Source organism: Centruroides vittatus, unplaced genomic scaffold (assembly GCF_030686945.1).
Source record: "Centruroides vittatus isolate TY-2023 unplaced genomic scaffold, ASM3068694v2 scaffold_490, whole genome shotgun sequence".
In the NCBI taxonomy this organism is placed as follows: Eukaryota; Metazoa; Arthropoda; class Arachnida; order Scorpiones; family Buthidae; genus Centruroides; species Centruroides vittatus.
In genome coordinates this window covers 303,507-324,182 of record NW_027122711.1, presented here as the reverse complement: position 1 = coordinate 324,182, position 20,676 = coordinate 303,507, and the positions used below count along the sequence as shown (strand labels likewise).

The window sequence follows — 20,676 nt, the reverse complement described above, 5'->3', positions numbered from 1 at the left end:
AGTGGACCTTTGTTACAGCGCTGCTCACTATATTGCGCACTTAGTTGTAGCGCGGGCGATGTTCATGACGTAATAAGCTTAAACATGTTTATACAGGTCAGTGCGGCGTTAGTGAGTAGCGCATTTTATTGTTACTGCGTATTGAGTAATTGTGTATGTATTGAGTTCCTGAATGTATTTTGAATAGTGTTTAATTATTGTATGCATGATGAGTAAAAGAAAAAGCTTACAGTGTGAAAGAAAAGCTCGACATTATTGCTAAAGTAAAGAAGTGAACCGCGTTACACCGCGCCGCTCGGTATAACGCGGGTATTGTGTCCTGCTCGACATGCACGTTATATCGGGGGTCCACTGTAATAGCAATTTAGTAATATAATTTATTTGCTGAATTTGATTTTGATAGTATTTTTAAACAAATTATGAATATTGGATGCTCAATGCGATAAATTGCAATATATATCATATAAATTTAAATGCTTCTTGAGAACATTATTTATTTTTATCTCATAGTAGTGTAAGATTTACAAAGCTTCATGAAAAGTAAAGTTTTTATATGATATTTTAAAATGTATAAAAACTATTCTACCAGATTTTTTTTATTTTCTGTAATTAAAATTATACATTAAATTATAATTTTGATTGACAACATTAACATCTCATATACTTCTAAATTCTATAATGTAGTTAGCATTTCATAAACTTAAAAGTTTTCTTTGTATAAAAGAATATATTTGGTTCGATATACTGTAAATATTCGAAATACTTTAGATTAGTGAATTGAGTTTCAATCCGTTTAAAAATATGTGTTCTATTGAAATAGGAAATAGCTTTGATGAATAGATATTTAGAACATTTATTGATTTTTATGTAATTCATCTAAGAATTTATGAAATTTTTATAACAAATATTTTACCTTTTATTCTTTTATATAAACCAAGAAAATATGTATTGAATTTCATGTTTTACGTTTCACAAATAGTTTCCTATTTAACTTTCATGTTATACATTTGAATATGAAAGATTCTTGTATTTAAAGAATTGATTTTTAATTTATAAACAAAATGACTTGCTTGTGGATACTAAAAGTTATTTATTTTGAATCAGCATAAATTTAAGATGGACTAAAAATAAAACACATACAAAATACATGTTTTCAAAAATTTATGGCATATTTGGACGAATTTAAAACAAGAATGTTAAAATAAAATAAAATAAAAATTTAAAACATGGATGTTTGTGAATGATAAATTACAAAAATATGTAAAATATGCCCAATAAATTTCAGGCAGATAATTATGATGTGTGTACATTATATTTATTTACAAATCTGTGGATTTTAAATAATACGTTATAGCTCTTGTATTTTTGATACATTTAATGTTGTTGAAATCCTGTAAACTTTCTAAATGTTTTCTTTTTTTTTTCCTAATACAAATGTGGATTTTTTAATTACAGTAGAGCATCGATTAGCTGACCCCCTCACATCGGTCAACCGACCGCATTCTAGTCGGCAAATTCAAATGTCCGATAGTGATGTGGTGCTACAATATTTGGCTATGTCTTGGCTACTTTAATATTATTATTAAATTTTTGCGTTTTAGCTGGCAACACTGGCTCGACCATGAAAGGGAGGGCAATATTTAAACGAGGCTTAATTTTTTATTTTTTCTTTATTTTTGTACAGTATTTATTTTGTGCAAAATAACGAAATAATTTTTAACGATATAATAGCGACAATTATTATTTAAAAAAAATTTTGTTAGGCTTAACGTCGATGAAAATTCAATGCGAAGTAGGTTAATAGCGATATACTAATTACATGGGATATACTAATAATGTATTTTTCATACTTTTCGGTTATCCGACCAACCCCAATTCCCAATTGAGTCGGATAATCGATGCTCTACTGTATTAATATACACTGGATTCTGTTTATAGTTCATTGTTTACATGAAAATAATTCTAAATGAACATGAATATATGACTAATTAAATAATTCTCTCTCTCTCTCTCTTCCCAAAATTTCTGAAAAATATGCATGAACTAATAAACTAACCTGATATTAAAGTTATTAGAAGACAACATATTTACCTGTAGTGCAAATCCTCTATTCATTTTAACTGATAAATAACTTGCGATTTGATTAATTAAATAAACAGTTTAATAATCTAATTATTTAAATGATTGCTTTAGTTTAATCAAATTTAGTCTAGTGATTTCTGTTGATATTTTGATAATTAATTAATTAAATGTAAGTTAAAATTGTAATATTTATATTTTATTTATGATCAGAACTATTAGAAATATCAGTATTACATAAGAGTAATTTTTATAGCATGCACTGGATTCCTCCCGAATGCTACAGTGACTTTAGCCAAGCTGCAAAGTCATTAGCAGCTGATGTCTGGGCATTTGGAACTACTTTGTGGGAAATATTTTCTTTTGGTGAGATTCCTTTTAAAGACAAAAAAACTAATGAAGTAAGAATCATATTAATAGTCATTAATATAAATGTTATTTGAATAAAATTTTAGTTATATTATTTTAACTAAGTTTCATATTATCATTGCAGATAAAAGAATTATATCTGCAAGGCCATCATCCGCCTTATCCGACAGATATTCATAGCGATATCGGAAAATTAATGAACGAATGTTGGACGTTTGATCTGGACAATCGAAAGAAGGCCCAAGCTATCATGCGTGATATTAACCAGATCTTATATGAAGGTAAATTCTCAACTTTTGTATGTTCTATAAGAGCCAATGAGGTTGGAAATTAAATATGAAATTCTTTGTGTTTTGCGTAAAGTAGATAATAGAATATTAGATTTAAAAATGTTAGTCATTATCACAAGAAAATTTGATTTGTTTGCTATTGTAAATGCTAAATTTTAACACGAATGATTTTAAATTGCGAATTTTAATACATGTTTCATATTAGATCTCATTAGATTAGGCAGTTGATAAATTTCTGTTTAAAAAGCAATAAATTTAATAGATTATTAGGATTCTAAATAAGCCAATTAATTACGAATTTATCAGTTCTTACCACAACGAATCAAATTATTAATGTGAAAAATGGTTCATTTAATTAAAATCAATATGATTTATTTATATTATATTATTATGGATAATGCCTTTTATGCATTAACCATAATAATGTGGTTTACATACCAATATGAAATTAATAGTCTACACTTGAGTCGATTTTAAACTAACAAATGAGATATTTGTCCAATTGTTAAATTGTTGTTTGTTTTTGGAAGATTGAAAATTAATAAATGTTGGTTATTTTCACCATTTAAAAAAATTCTGACTATTAATTTTTCCAAATTTTGTTTAGTTTTAATAGTAATTATTGATTAAACTAAGCTAATTATATGTTTTTAATATTACAAATACAATAATTCAATTTTATGTACAAAATAATTTTTTTTACATAATCTTTTTACAGTATATAATTCTAGAAGAAGCCATTCGTATGCAACAATTAATTCCAGCCAGAATTTGTCAAATGGTCAATCGTCGCCCATTCCGCCTACTCCTCCACCGGCTACTTTTCTCCATAGAAACGAAACTGTAGTCATGAATCATCGAAACAATTTTTTAAAAAATCCATTTCGTCTTGTCTCTTCGAATATTACAAATTTCAATTACGACCGTCTTTCGAGTGGTAGCATGACTAGTTCTCAGAGTACCTCTACCATTATATCCGAAACTACAATAAATGAAGTACCTGTTGATAGTTTAATTAGTATAGATGAAAGGTAATTTTAAAATAAAATAAACATGTATTTAAATAATAAAGATATTTATAATAAAAGATATAATTTTCAGTGAATTTCGAGACGTCAATACTTCGGTTCTCGAAACAAATCCTCAGTCGCATTGGATCATTGACAAAAATCAATTAAATTTTGGGGAAAGGCTTGGTCAGGTAAGATCATTTTCAATAAACCTTTTACCTAGTTAAGTTTGCCAGCTGTGACTGCAGGGTCGGCACCACGTTGAGATGCCACGTCGGGACTGACACCACTGTGCCTGAAAGGACACAAAAATTGGGGTTCATGCATGAGCGGTTGCACTTGTAGATGGTCAGATTCAGGATGGAGAAGGTCCGAGAGACAGTGTGTCTGAAAGAAGTGCACTCAACCAAAAGTTTAATGTTAACAAATACCCATTTATTTACTTAGGACTTTGCATATATTTACAAATATAAGATGTAAATTTAGGATTCAAATTATAGCTATTACGATTATCATTGTGGGTCCCTAACCACTAGAGAGAGTTCACATTGATCGCATGTGGATAAATATCTTGTGTATAATTGAGAAAGTTGGTTCCTTGTTCATTGGAGCAATCAGTGTCGGAGATACCAGGCATATAGGTGATTTGGAATATGTCTAGTTCGTAAAGCATTCGATATTGGGAGCATTTAGCAAATCGATGCGGATCACATGACGGATAGTTTGATGGCAGATCACATGATAGCTTGATGGAAGGAAAGTCAGTTGGATGGTTGGTTCTGGATGATTTAGACGGTGATCAACAGAGTAGGTGATGTATCTGAATCTGGGGAAGATGGTCGACGGACTCTGGAGACTGCGAACTCTCGATGATGACAAACCCCCAATCGTCATTGATCCCTCTCTTTTATTAGAGGGTCCTCCCCGTTTTTCTTGTGCCCATCTTTGGAAATGTTAAAGGTTGTGACCAATAGATGAATTTTGATCATGAAGTTCCTGGTGACACATTTAGAAGATGTGTCAAAGGAAGTAAATGGAAGTGAATCTGGAGAAAGATACAATACATCCTTCAATTTTTATTAAGTGTTGGGGAAAAAAATTAATTTTTTTTCATATAATATATAAAATTTAAGTGTTATTCTTTAAATAAAATTTTTGTTGTTAAATAAAATTTCCATCTAGTCTGGGCTCTCACGCCAACCATCATTGTTTATATTTAGGGGTTTTATGGAGAAGTTTATAAAGCAACACTCACATACTGTGCCGGATGCACGGAGGTGGTTGCCGTGAAGAGAATAAAAAAATCTGCGCTGTCGGAAGAGAGTTTCCGTGGACTGTCTCAAGAAATCGACATAATGAAGAAACTCCGTCATGCAAATATTGTCGAAATTAAAGCTTTTGTAGAAGGCAGGTTTATCTTTCTGATATATAATATTCTTTTATCTTTAAATAAATGTCTATTGATCTTCTTTTCAAATAATTAAAGAACCAGAAATCATGTTAGTTATGGAATATATGAAACTGGGGAGCTTACTAGCATACTTACAAATGCACAAGCAAAAAATTGAACGTGCTCAGTTATTAAAATTTGCTGCAGATGTTGCAGAGGTAATTATTTTCTTATTAAAAGATGTAATTAGAAAATGAATATATATTATTTGTTTTTGTTTTCTTCCATTTTAAAAGTAAATTTTTAAAATATTTATCAAATATTTTAAGGGAATGAAATATTTGGAAGAGAAACATATAGTTCATAGAGATTTGGCAGTCAGAAACATTTTAGTCGCATCAGAAGACTGTGTAAAGATCAGTGATTTCGGTTTAGCTAGGCTGACAGAAAATGATTATTACAGGATGAAGACTGAAAGAGATTTGCCTATTAGATGGTGAGCTTAAAAAATTTTACAATGGCATGTTTATAAATTATTGAATATTTTTTTTTGCATAAATCACATATTTTGATAGGTATGCCTTGGAAAGTATTCTGCATCTAAAATTCTCTCATAAATCGGATGTTTGGAGTTTCGGAATAACATTGTGGGAGATGTTTTCTTACGGAGAAAATCCCATTATACCGGGAATTTCCGACACAAAACTAGCCGAGGCCCTCCAGAAGGGCACCAGACTGGGTTGTCCTCAATCATGTCCCGTAGAAATATACAGACTGATGATAGAATGCTGGGATTCGGATTCCCACAAAAGGCCGTCCTTTTCCGATATCAGAGAACAAATTGAAGATCTCAGGAAGAGTTCTTGGACTTAATGAAAATATATTTTGATAAAATATTGTATTATTCATATATATATATATATATTATTTCTAGCAATGTTTTTAAGCACTTGCGATCTGATTTGTACATATGTATTATATGATAAGAATAATACTCTTCTGATATTAGATGTAATTCATGTGTAAATTGGGTAAGAAATTTACCAGAAATATTTTTATTATGATTTGTTTTCGCTGTTTCTATTAAACTGTTCCTTTTATTCCAAATACCTTTATAGTATAGACTGGCATTATTAAAATTTATTCAAATCACATACAAATTCACTTGCATCATAAATTCAAATTAATAATTATAGAAATATACTCTATAAATTATTAATTCTGTAAAAAGACATTGTAATTTAAGATGTGAATGCTTTCAATTACACATCAGAGTGCAAACACTCTAGATCAGTGATGAGCAACCTTTTCTGGATGTGGGCCACAAGTGTATTTTGTAGGCTTCCAGTGAGCTATATGCATTTTTTCTTATGTAGTTGCAAGCTTAAAGTCTATATAAGAAAAAAAATGTGTGAAAAACATATATAAGAAGTATCAACACACTTTGTAACTGCTCACACACTAGATACTAAAGTGTCTACAGTGGCTGAGTGGATAAAACCACTGAATACAGGTAGTTGTTTTACGGGTTTACCTTGCCAATGGGCTGGCTACATGGAATTTTCTGGTTTTTCTGGAACACGTTAGTAACACCTAAATGGGCCAATTTTCCATAAAAGACCTCTCAGCAGACATTACCTCCTTGGCAGATCACCCATTGTCATACATGAATAAAACTAAACCTAACTAGCTACTAAAATAATATATGCTAATGGTATGCAAACTAATAATATATAGTTTATTTTCATCTTTCACTAGTCCAGTTTAGTTTGAATGATCTTTGTCACAAATATCAGCTTAATTAGGGTTACATAATGGTATGAAGCAGAAAATGGGAAAATAGAAATACACTGCCAAAGCCCAAGGGCCACCTATTAGGATATTGCAGGTTGCTCGTGACCATTCTAGATCAATATCTTTTCAGATGCAGGAATATTTTAGAATATATTATATTATATAATTTGTTTGGATGATAAATTTATATTGAAGAATAATGTCTTTCCTGATTTTAAATACTGACTGAAAAGCTTTCTAGAAGTTTTTTTTCAAGGGTGTCAAGCACTTCATGAATTCGTGTTGGATCTCCTTTACGTTTTTAAAACAGCAACCTTTCAGCTTCATTTTTATCTTTGGGAACAGGAAGAAATCACTGGGAACCAAATCGTGCAAGTAGGGAAGATTAGGAAGGGTTATGATGATGATACGGGCTAAAAACTGACATGTTAGCAATGCTCTGCGAACAGATGCATTGTCATGATGGAAGACCTAGTTGCATTAACTCCAGAGTTGAGGTCTCTTTCACCAAATGTTCTCCTTAGTCATCTCAGAACACTGCAGTAGAACTTGGCGTGACGGTCCTGCCCTTGGGGACAAATTTACGGTGCACAACCTTGCAAACGTTGAAAAAAATGATTACCATGCTCTTGGTTGTGCTCCTGACCTATCCTTGCGTTCTTTGGTCATGGATATGTTGGGTTCTTCCACTGCAAAAACTGTTGTTTAGTCTCCAGGTTGTAACTATAGACCCATGTCTCGTCCCTAGTGATGATCGTCGACAAGAAGTTTGGGTCATCCACAACCTGCTGACGATCTTCCACACTTCAACACAGTGCACTTTCTGTTCTTGTGTAAGAAGTCTGGGCAGAAACTTTGCAGAGACATGGTGCATGTTTAACTCTGTCGTCAGGATTGCCTAGATTGTCCCATATGACACATTGATGATGGCAACAATGTCTGCAATGGTTCTGATGATCTTCATGCACAATTCTAATTTTTTTAACATTTTTGGAGGTTGTGCTTGTGGATGATGAACCTGATCTGTCATCATCTTCCAGCGATGTTCTGCCATCCTTGAAATGTGTGTGCCACTTAAAACACCTCGTTCTACTCATTGCAGCATCCCCATAAGCCTACTGAATAATTTTGATGGTCTCCTTTCCAGTTTTTCTGAGTTTAACAGAGAATTTGATGTTAGCTCTCTACTCAATTTTGTCATCCATACTGAAATTGCAAATGGGCTTGTGCATGTGGTCACTCAACTCCACGTAGCACAAAAATGATTCTTTACAGAACAATGTCACTCGGCATACTAATTTCCAACAATCAGTACTCCCCACAGCTGCCGACACATCCCTGTACTGCTCTCTGTTGCTGTGCTACAGGACCAGTACCGAAAATGTTTGTTAACACCTTGCATATAAATATTTCAAATGTCCATTCTTTCAATTCAATATAAAAATCCAATGTACAAGCTAATAGGCAATATATTTTATATGATCGTTTTAAATTTACGACGATAAATACGTCTAGAAGTACCTAATACTTCGGACAGCATAATTAAGACATATGTTAAATACATAGAGTTTGCAGATTTGAATTTGTCTTTTAATGAGTATTTTTTCAAATTTATCTAAGTTATTCTAAATCATTAAAATCATCAATATGTAAATATATAAAATCCTCATTAAAATTTATATTATATCAATATGCTGCTGCTCCTGCTGACTATGAAAAAGAGAGGCACAAGCTATAAAAAAAAGGGCATTGTACATTACAAGTAGCTTCATCATCAGATCAGTGTTCCCACAAGGTGGCACTGGTTGTACTTGGGACTAACTTGGCCTTGAAAACAAGAAATGGGGTTTTGTTCAACATTCAACGAAATTGCATGGGTCAATGGACAAATATTGTTTATTCATTTCTATTTGCAGAATAGGCTAGAAATCTCTAATATTCTGTTGTTTGGACCCCTAGAGGATTAAGAAATGGGCAACAGGATGAAAAGGGGGCATTTGCCTCAATGTATAGGTGCCCCTGTCAATAAGCCTACTTGGTATATTATTTAAATCAAGTTATGTGGAACTACTCCACAGAGCTCTTAATCAACTTAGGTCATATTCCAAATATCAGCAATTTTGGACTTGACCAAATTTGTAGTCTACAACTCCAAAACGAACCTGTTACCGGTGTTCCTTGTGAAAATCATCCCACGATCGTCTCACTAACATTTTCGAACTTATAAAAGTTCTTCTATCTTAAAAAAGTCGCAACGGACCATGGATACCCTTCCCTAATACAGCATATAACCAGGCAACATCACCAAGGAAACATGCCCGCTGGACAAGCAAAGGATAGCGCTGACAAAAAAGACTTAGCAAGGCTTCCTATCACATACAACCCATACGTTAGAGGAGTATATGGAGAAGTAGCCAAAAGACAGCAGTTGCAGATAGCATATCGAAGAGGCCCCACAATAGCCGAAATCCTAAAAAACTGCAAAGACCCGCCGGATCCCAACAGAATGTATGGAGTGTACTCTATCCCTCTAATGGACAACAGATGGCAAAGAGAGCTCATTTACATCGGTTCCACTAAGCGCTCATTAAAGACCAGATTAAAAGAACACCAAGTTGACCTACAGCACCGGAAACTCAACACGGCGCTAAGTATATATGCATCCGATCAAGATATCAAGGCAGAATTAGATAAGGCTAAAATCATCGTAACGACGCCCCACCCGGAACATATAAAATAGTTAGAAGCTATCGCTATATATAAAATGAGCTTTAATAATATCTGCATCAACCAAAAAGAGGAGATCAACATTTCATTGGCCTGGCAAGTCCTTTTCGAAGCGCATAAACGATAACCAACACCCGGACACTACAGCCCATGTCAGCCAAGACGGAATTAGACGAAGCGGTTCAATTTAAAACCTTCTATTCTATTTTTTCAAATTCTTCCATCTTCACCTGAAAAAGAACTTTTATAAGTTCGAAAACGTTAGTGAGACGATCGTGGGACGATTTTCGCAAGGAACACTGGTAACAGGTTCGTTTTGGAGTTGTAGTTTATAAATCCCGGTGTCAGTAGAGAGTAGAACAGTACAAATTTGTAGTATATTATTTTGCAAATGGCAGCCTCCTGTTATGTGTACACTACAGACTTTTCAGCTAGATTTTTCTCTAACTAAAAGTCTTTAAATAATGTAAACATTAATGTCTTGGTACGGCGGTCTCATTATCTCGGCACTCAGTAGAGTCCTAGTACTCGGTACGGTACTACAGTATAGCCTAGAAGAATAGTGTGAATGGCTTACAGATCACCGGTATACACTTGTCTAACTTTAGTTAACAATTCATATCTTTCTTCCTGCAGTTTTTTAATTAAGCAAATGTTTTTGACCTCTTAAAGGCCATCTCGGAGAGATTATGTTATAAAATACCCGGAATTCTAAATTCTAATAAAATGCTATCCAATTCAAACAGATTTAAAGTAGAAAAAAATCTTTATTTTACATTCTAAACTTGAACATTGTTAAAGTTAAACTGTATTCCTTCAGATTTTCAAATTCAGGAACATAATATACAAAGAAAAGACACAAAAAACCATTTATAAATGTATATATTGATTATAACACTTCAAAATTAACTGTATATATGTATAAGTTTAGTAAACAAATTGTGTCAATGCATGTGAAGAGTATATTGAAAATTAAATTAGCAATCAATCAAGTAGAAAAGTAACACAAAATAAGTTAAATTAAAATGTCTGACAAAAAAGGGGAAGCCGGAATGGGTGGTGTAGAGGAGTCATAATAAATGAATATTTATAGTTAAATTATCCAGGCAGACTCATATTTAAATAGTATTTCAAGGGTCTCTAATCCTCAATAGTTTAAAGGTTAAAAGCAGTGAGTGGTATTTCTCACCCAGATTAACCGCTATGCCCAAAGGTGGAAAGTGCCGTGACCCGTTTCCTTCTTTGAATTGTGTAACCGTGTTCCCTCGGGCTAAGGAATTGTTAGTAGCTCCCACGTCATCTCTGTTAGGGATTCTGTATACTCTTGGTCCTCATAGTTTATCAGCCTTATCATTGTGCAATAGCTTGAACAAAGAGGGGTTTCTTCAGTGGCCTAATCTAAACTCAACACACATTGCAATTTCTATATAGAGAAAGATACAAAAAAGCCAAAGCTTTAAAACAAATCAAATAATAAGAAGAAATAATTGAAAAATGGCACAATTTAAAGTGCCAAAGGAATGCCAAACTACAAAAATGAGAAAAGAAAAATAATGATGGGGCAGATGTTGTCTGTGGAAGAGCAAGTGGGAGTTTTCTTTTGATGCCTTGTGTGTGGACAACACGACTTCAGAAGTACAAAGTCATGTGTGGTTAGGTAAGTAAGTAGAAACCTTTATTATTATTTGCATTTATTTACAGTAACACACTACATATTGTTGGCCTAATTTACAAACCTCATATCTCCAAAATACCTATATTACAGGAGGCATCAAAAACTGGGTTTTTGAGAGAAATATCACATTTGTCACAATGAATTTTAACTTATCTAAAATCAAACATACCAGAAACGTGAGGTTTGCGACCATACATGAGCTGCGACACGCCATTTTGATTATGCCGCTACTGGAGATACGAGGTTTGTGAACTATAGTACATACAATTACTATGCATCGATCATTTGTATTGTATCTTCAGATTGCCGTGGAATACATTTCCAATCAAAATATTGTTTAAATTAATTATGAATACCTTTAGCATGTTTTTGTTATATTTGACTGCTGCAGTGGATGTAATGTAGCAGCAGATGGTTCTCATTTTCTGCATCAGATATTCCAGCAGGAACGTAGATGTGCCGAGTTATTTTGAAAAATAAGAAAGTATGTTAAGCACATGTGCACGATACAATAATGACTATTGACAATCTTCGGTTAATGTTACCTTAGGTGCCAAGATGGCGGCTCGTCTCTGATTCCAGCAAGGAAACAGTGGGACGCACGTTCTAAACCTAACCTATTCTAATAATTTGGTTGCTAATAATTATGGTAATTTATTAGAATAGGTTAGGTTAGAACGTGCGTCCCACTGTTTTCTTGCTGGAATCAGAGATGAGCCACCATCTTGGCACCTAGGGTAACATTAACCCAATCTTCTATAGGGCTATTATTGAGCTATCTCATTATTATTAATTTTACTATTACATAAATATCTCTAAACTGGATTTTTAGTTAACACAGGAATTATTAAGCTTCAAAATGATTGAACTAAATTGTGCCCCATACACATTCTAACATCTCAGGTGAGAACATTTTTAACTGTACTATTATAAAATGACAAAAAGTTTAATTTTGAGGATAGAAACGAGTTTTATAAAAATTGCGAACGCTAATAACGAGTAAAATAGTCTACCTTTAATTAAGAATCAAAATTTAATAGCGTTAATGCCCTTTTATACATAAGCTACTGTGTCAAATTTAGTTACCGTATTTTAAGGACTATAAGACGTTCTTCTTTCTTCGAAAAATTGCCTCCAAAATTCAGGTGCGTCTTATAGTCCGTAAAATACGGTACTTAAACTTTACCAATTCTGAGATATTATTTAATATCTTGGAACAGAGAATAAAAAAATGAAACAAATTAGACTCCAACACACACACACACACAGAGATTTTCCCCCTTTATTTGACGTTTTTTGGGTTCAGGAGGTCTCCAAATGTGTAGATTTGCAAAAAACTCAGAGGGTCAAATTTGACACGATTCCAATACTTTTCCATTTTATATACATAACAAGGTGGGAAGTAAAAAAGTATTCGGAGTTGGCGGATTTTTTGATGACTCTGATTACAGACCGCAGCCCTGATTACAATGAAAGACTAGTGCTTAGTTTTAATAAATGCATAAAAATGATTAGAAATAATAATTTATTTTTCATTTCTAATCATTTATATGCATTAAATTTCTATACCTTAATTTCTTTTTACTATTGTACTAGAATTAAAATTAATATTATTTTAATTTATTTAAGGTATTTAGCTTTTAATTCCTTTCCAACCAAGTATGATTTTTTTATAAAAAAAATTGGTTATTTGATTGTCCTACTCTGATTAATTTGGATAATTGGTGTTCTACTATAATTACATACCCATAAAAACAATCCACTAAACAAAGTGTTAATTATAAACAAATTATCACATTTTCAGTCCACGACCTTCTTTGGACAAATTTTTGAAAAAAGATTCTTTAAGGCTTTATATCCATAGGTTAAACTGGAGCCCTGTTATGCAGTATACGGGATTGGCTTATGACAAAGGTGGCGAACTGTGTGGACCATAAACAAATACTAGAACTATCTCATATGCTTTGTTACACGTCCTGCTTACAACTGGATGGGAAGATGTTCCTTCAAAACAGAGAAGTACCTATGGGTAGTCCACTATCAGGTGACTTGGTTGAAATTGTAGTGCATTTCTTAGAAGCCAAGATCATTCCCAAATTCCTTTCCAATATTGAAATATATAAAAGATACATTGACATATATTAATACAGAAATCGCTTACGGACGTAAGCCTGATACATTCAAAATGCTTAGGAGTGAAAAGGATCAAGCAGACGTAGAATGAACACTGGGAGTATATAAAATTCCATTCAAGGATAACAGATTTAATAGAGACCTTGTATACATCGAGTCTACAAGAACATCTCTCAAACAATGCCTCCCCGAAAACAAAACAAATATCGAAAACAAGAAAAAAGCCATTGCTTTGGCTATATATATCAGTGAGAACAGGATTACACCAGAACTACAACTGGCTACCATAATATGAAAACCCACTATATAAACCAACTTAGGAATTTGGAGGCATTGTAGATTTTTAAAGCAGACTGCCAAGGCCTTTTAATTAATTTTAAAGACAAAAAACAAATCTCGATGGCACGACAAGCTATGTACGACCCGACGCCATAACAAACAACACATGTGCATATATTTAAAAGAAACATTTGAAATTCAAATACATTGCAGCTAAATAGAACACCACAAACACCAGAAAGAATCTTTTTTCAAAAATCTGTCCGAAGAAGGTCCTAGACGTGGACTGAAAACGTTAGCGATAATTTTCAAAAGTAAGTTCAAAGTGCAATAAGGTTGTTATGTTTTGTTTATACAGTAGAGCATCGATTATCCGACTTAATTGGGGACTGGGGTTGGTCGGATAACCGAAAAGTATGAAAAAATACATTATTAGTATAGTGTATTAGGCCTGGTTTAAATACTAGCCTCCCTTTCATGGTCGAGCCAGTGCTGCCAGCTAAAACATGCAAAAATTTAACAAAAATAATAAAGTAGCGAAGACATAACCAAATATTGTAGCGCCACATCACTAGCGGACATTTGAATTTGCCGACTAGAACGCGGTCGGTTAACCAATAAGTCGGTTAATCGGGGGTCGGATAATCAATGCTCTACTGTAATTACATACCTGATGATAAAACTGGCTGCCCTACTTCAGCCCAAACAAATTCACAACAGGCTTGAAAAAAGGCTCTCTTAGTTTCCTAGGGCAGAAAGAGTAAAAAAAAAAAAAAGAGAGAGAGAGAAATCTGGGTGGAGTTGATCTAACATTTCTCTAGCTGAGATTTAGAGAACAAGTTTTCGTGTTGTGTATATACACACTTTTAGATTGATCTCGCTAGCAAAAGAAAAATGTCACCGGAATTTTCTCTAAAGCGTACACGTGGCTTTAGAGCTAGTTTTGTGGTGTTTGAGAAGATATTTTCTAATTTTTTAAAATAAAACGTAGCTCTCTAGAATTGATCACGTCCGACGAGAAGACACAAAGCTCTAGATTGTCCATAATTGCCGAGGCATTACAAGATTTAATTGGTACAAAGTTAAAAGTATGCCTACTGCAGACATACTCAAATTTTTTTAATATGTGTTGAGTAATTTACTTTTAACTTCTGTCTACGTGACACCTTGTGTTTTTATGCAATTTGCTGTAAAGCTTGGGTCAAGAGACAAATTGTCTCCCTTGGATCAAAGTTGAGCCTGTATTAATACTTTCTAGAAATCTGTAAATAATATATATAATTTCTTTTTGAATATTTGTATAAACTTCTTCAAGTTATTTATTATTATTGCTATTTAAAATGTCTACACACTTTATTTTATCAAATTTAGCTTCAATAGAAGAATAAAGAAGGAAATTTATAGAATTTAATAAATTTAGAGTCTCAAAAATGGTCTTTCATTATTCAAGTCAGAGATATATTGATCTAAGTTATTAAATAATTTATTATAATCTAGTAAATTATTAAATATATTATGACCCCAATTTACACATGTACAGTACCTTGTTCCTAAAAACATCTCATAAATCATTTGAGTGATATTACTTTATATAAATAACTTATTCAATTTAATTTTTTAACAAAAGAAAAATGTTAATATTTAAAAAAAAACAATAATTAATCAATCAAAAATATTGAAATTTAGTCTTCAAAATAATTTGAATTTAAATTGTCATTTAATCGAACGATAACGTCAGATTCGTCGGGTCGTAACTCGGCCAATTAAATATATAGATGTAAAGTAATTTGGACTAAAGGTATACGATTAAATCTCCGTCCCGTTTTAATTTTTATTAATTAGAATTTAATTAATTTAGGATGTTCTGGATGAAAAGATTCAAACTTGCAATGCCTTATCGTCCACAAGCACTGCCAATCGTGCGACTTTGACATCTCTTCAACTTCGTATTTGCGCACCAATTAATTTAGAAGATTTAACCATACTGGTCCCCTGCTGTGCCGACCGGGGAGACAACTATGTGCCCTTAGTCCTCCATCTGATTAATTTAAAATTTCTGGCTTAGTTTTCTGTTCGGCTAAGCCATTTGACAAAAAATATTCTATATAAGTTTTATTCATTATAATTAAAGAAAAATATTGATTTAAAGATATAAATTTATGCAATATTTGTTAGGATTAAATTTTGAATTTGTTTAGGAATTGTTTTAATATTCTGTGAGACATTTTAAACATGTTAGTAATTAAAATGTGATGATTAAAATCTCGGTTCCATCCTCTGTTTCCCAATAAAATTCTCACCTTGTGTGATGCTATTTCATAAGTAGTATAAAAATAGAAGACACAACACAATATAAATACAAAAATGAATTTTAATAAGGAAAAGATTTTTAGAAAATTTTCTGGTGGTATTTTTTCTTGGAGGGTGCTTCCGCACCCTTCGGTCCTCTCTCTGGGGCACCACTGATTACACCTAATCTTCTCAATTGATGCAGTAAATTGATTCTGTATAAATCAAAATCATTTACATTGAGACTTACATTTATACAAGAAGTGGAAGGATCAGTTCAAAATTCCATATTTTATTAATCAGTACAAAATGAATAATCAAATTTTATATGTATTATACAAGGGGTGTCCAGAAAATAAAGAACATTTGTGCATAGCGCACTGTATAGTAATTTACTGCCATCAATTAACCTGTAGAAATTCATAAACGATCACAGAAGTGTACGGCAATCACATTACGAATGAAGCAAATGCGAGAAATGTTTAATCGAGGAAGATAACGCGCTACCACGTTCTACCGAGCTGCTTAAGCCGCGCTTCAGAAATTTGGCCGGGATGTTTTCGACCATCCGCCATATGGTCCCAGTGACTTTCATCTCTTTCCCAAGCTGAAAGAGTTTTTGGGTGGATTTGGAATGTTTTGGAATGGACAAGAGGTGAAAGAAGCTATCACTTACTGGCTGAAAGCACTGATGATGGAAGTGTGACAAAGGAATACAAAAACTAGCGTAAAGCTATGAAAAGTGCTTTAATCATAATGGTGACTATGTAGGAAAGTAATTGGTCTTATACTAATTAGTAACGATAGGAAAAAGGTTTTATCGTTTCTTATTTTTTATAGCTAAATGTTCTTTATTTTCTGGATGTCCTTTGTATATCATTTCTGTATGCAAAATGATCTTTAATCTTTATTAGTATATAAATGTGTAATACATAATTAATGAAAATGAAATTCTCTTCTGTTTATTCTTTACTTTTTTTTTTATAAAGAAAGAATTAAAATTTCCAACCGTAAAAAAAAGGATGTGTTATCCATGTTACTAATTCTTTGATCCCTTTTCTTTTATTTACCGAAGATGTTGATGGTCTTATTTATCTCAATAAAATCCGATATGAAAATCTGTTTAATTCTTTATAAATTTCCTGATATGGAGTTATGCTTAATGTATATATACAGTGTAAAGTTGAGATGTAGTACACAGTAGGGAATCTGATCTCTTTGGATGAATCTCTTTTTATCGAAAATAGTACACGATACATTTCAAACAAAAGAACAATACAAGATTTCTACTTCTAAAAATTTTATTTATCATCATACAGATGCGTACAGATGACAAACTAATTGCCAGTTATTGATTTATACAGTTTCACATCAAGATTGTTAACTATTATTTAATTATTTTTTTTCTTTGGATAGATGATAACAATGACAGGACTTCAATTTTTGCAAATGGAGAGAACACGCTAAATTGTATAAACTCTCTAAAACATAGTTTTATTAATAAAAGTGGGAAGATAATTAACAAATATGGAAAATTAAATATTTTCTAAATATATTCTGTTGGGAGATTTGTTAATCTCTGACATTCTCTCGGTCAAGTTACGTCCGGTCGGAAACGAAAACGACGTATGCGGGCGTTAATAAAAGAAACGAGCCGGCGGAAATAAATACGACGCTAATATTTTTGTATTTTTCGTTTTTAGTTTTAGTCTACACAACTAGCAAAAATGATATATTTTTTTTTTTTAAATTTGAAAACTATAATTCACATTTTGACACATTCTAAACATCAAAACCAAATGAAGTGAATTTTTTATTGCACTACTTTTATACTTTTAAATGTATTTTCTCTTTTGGTTGGTTTAGTATATTTATGAATATGGATATATATTTATATATATATTATATATGTTATATATACACTCTTTTCTATCTTTACACAAATACAATTTGGCAGTCTGTATAATATACATAGTTTCTACATTTTACATAATAATTAGCAAGGAATTCTGCTGTAAGAACAATATAATGGAAATGGTATTGCAACGATGATAAATGTTAAATTGTCATCGATCATTTCTTGTTTTATTTTTGTTTCGTCTCTGTATGACTGATGAATGTCCATTTATATGTGTACTATTTATTTATACTATTATATATTATTATTAGTTTTTTTCCTCGTATGTTTTTTGGTCTTCTTTGTCGGCTGTGAAGATTTTGATCTCACGAAGGCCGCGAATCCGGTTTGTGTTTGATTTGTCCGATTTAAAAGAGAAGGAAAGAACCGAACTGGTAAGATTTTACGTTATTATAGTTATTTTCTATATTTACGTTTATTACTGTTTTAAGAAATATTAACGAGTAACCGAAAGTTAAAAAACTAATCTGCACGGCCCAAGTCAAAACTTCCATTTAATGTGCTTATTTTGTATTCTATTTGTGAATGATATGTCGACAATTAAAATTAACTGAAACTTTATAATTGTTGCATAGAACCTATTAGAGAAAAAAAACTGTTAATAACTATTTATTTTAGTCTTTTAAATTTAGATCATTTGCTTAAAAAAACAAGATTAGATCTTAGTATTTTGATTTGAGGATTCTCAATGAGATAAACTGTGTATCGACTTGAATATTCCATGCTAACATCACTTGATGGCATGTAATTAAAATCACAGATCTTAACTGCTTGAGCAGAATAACAATTTTGCTACAGATATTCAACACAACAACAAACATCCAGGTATTTTTTCATTTTTTTTTTCCATCACTCCCCTCTCCCTCTTTATTCGACACAAACTTTCTTCCTGGAGGGATAAAAGTGCATATCTGAATAGCAAGGGACGGAATACATCGTAAACAATTTTCTTGTATTATCATATAAATTTGGAGAATATAATCATATTCCATCTGTAATAATCCCATAATAGTAAATGAGTGAAGACACCCAAAACTTCACGCTAGTTAAATCTGGGATTCACAGCTTGTGAGGACAAGGGATCGAAACTCAAGTAATAAAAACGGATAAAAATTAAAATAATAAATAGTTTTGGTCCATTCTCTAGTGTTAGCTTTTTAATTAAAGGACAAAAGTTTGTTCTCAGGCAACTACAGTGAGCAAATGTGCATTTTGTTATATAAAACTAACACTGATTTTACAACTAGGCATGCACGGAAAGGAAAAGAGCATAGAAAGCATATAACATTAAATGTTAACATTCTACAATTTTCATTTCATCACAAAATCTTCACAGCATTCTCAAGGCACTCGGTCCTGAAATTTATTGTCGACAGTTCGAAAAAATTGACTAACGAAAAAAAGAGGTTATGGTAAAGAATGCAAATGTAATACTGGATAAAAATGTCGTCTGTGTTATTTGAGATTGTTTGTATCGCTAAGCCATTTTTATCGTCTTTACGGTAGGAGATAAAGTATAAAAGTTATTTCTGCTTTTTATTTTTCGTTGTTATTGGAGACGAGACATAAAACGTTAGAAATAACTGAAAACTGTTGTCTGCGGTACGTCTTTTTAAAATCCTTTCTTAGATAATCCTAATACTGACGGTAAATGCCGAGGGACTTTATAAAATTGAACTAAAAATTAAATAATAAATGTGTATTTGTTTTTTGAACCAAGGCACTCTTTCTAGAAATATTTTTCTGGATCGTTGTACATAGGTTTTTCGTTGAAAATCACCTCCGGGCCATATACAAACCTAACCTGAGTTAATTCATGTAAAAGGTATTTATATATATTATATATATAGATATATATAATTTATACTGTACATATAATTGAGAAATATCTCAAACATTCTTTCCTCATAAACTCTTGATTATTTAACATTTTTTTTTTTTCAACTTTTCATAAAATATACCTTTTAACATCATTAGAGTTAACGTGACATATATGTACACTTTATCTCTTATGTACAGGTTATTTTTCTCACTTCATATAGAAATATCCACTAGTGGATTAATTCCGTTCTACATTGTGTTGAATCCTTCCTTCTGTATCATTTTCTGTATGAAAGGAGGATAACAATGTCGAATTGTTCTTAGTTTCCTGATGAGAAAGTACTCAAAATGTTGGTGCAAGATAGGACTTCATATTCCAACATAAGACTGACAGCAATGAAGACAAAGTACAAAAGAAACATAACCACTGCTAATCCAACATTCATTTTCCATTTAAAAAGAGCTATGGAAACTATGACAAATATCAGCATCATAAAAAGTAGAAAGATCGAACATGCCATTCCTACACTGCTTACGTGTACAGAACCACTTATCAAGCATGCTAACAACCAGGGTAAAGGAAGACTGCAAGAGAAAAGAATGGCTTAGGCTTTGCTTCCATTTTGGGTGCCAGGAATTCAAGACGTTGCCATACTTACCCGACTGCTATGTCGAAAATATTGCTTCCGACGGAACTCGAAACGGCCATGTCCCCGAAACCTTTCCTCGCAACTAGGACACTTGTAATTAGGTCGGGTATACTGGTTCCCGCAGCTAAAAACGTCAACCCCATAACCTAAAATAAATCAAATACTAAATAATAATAATGTAATTAAAGATAAAGATAAATTTACTCAAAAATACATACACTATTGATAGTCATTTGAATCACACAGGAAGAA

General features: G+C 32.2%; 2 protein-coding genes across 4 annotated transcripts in view; one reads left to right on the top strand and one right to left on the bottom strand.

Annotated features, from left to right (window-relative positions):
- Positions 1-6,245, top strand: part of LOC136989370 (tyrosine-protein kinase JAK2-like) — a 36,560-nt gene extending 30,315 nt beyond the window's left edge. For both annotated transcript variants that reach the window (XM_067287490.1, XM_067287489.1), the window contains 8 exons: positions 2,336-2,480; positions 2,573-2,729; positions 3,457-3,769; positions 3,840-3,939; positions 4,969-5,155; positions 5,235-5,356; positions 5,468-5,634; positions 5,714-6,245. In XM_067287490.1, coding sequence (XP_067143591.1) covers positions 2,336-2,480; positions 2,573-2,729; positions 3,457-3,769; positions 3,840-3,939; positions 4,969-5,155; positions 5,235-5,356; positions 5,468-5,634; positions 5,714-6,011 — 1,489 coding nt within the window. In that variant the 3' untranslated portion in view covers positions 6,012-6,245. The remainder of the gene's footprint in view (positions 1-2,335; positions 2,481-2,572; positions 2,730-3,456; positions 3,770-3,839; positions 3,940-4,968; positions 5,156-5,234; positions 5,357-5,467; positions 5,635-5,713) is intronic.
- An 11,073-nt stretch (positions 6,246-17,318) lies between these two features.
- LOC136989365 (sodium/potassium/calcium exchanger Nckx30C-like) overlaps positions 17,319-20,676 on the bottom strand; it is a 60,322-nt gene continuing 56,964 nt past the window's right edge. For both annotated transcript variants that reach the window (XM_067287481.1, XM_067287482.1), the window contains 2 exons: positions 20,434-20,570; positions 17,319-20,359 (listed from right to left, as the gene is read on the bottom strand). In XM_067287481.1, coding sequence (XP_067143582.1) covers positions 20,095-20,359; positions 20,434-20,570 — 402 coding nt within the window. In that variant the 3' untranslated portion in view covers positions 17,319-20,094. The remainder of the gene's footprint in view (positions 20,360-20,433; positions 20,571-20,676) is intronic.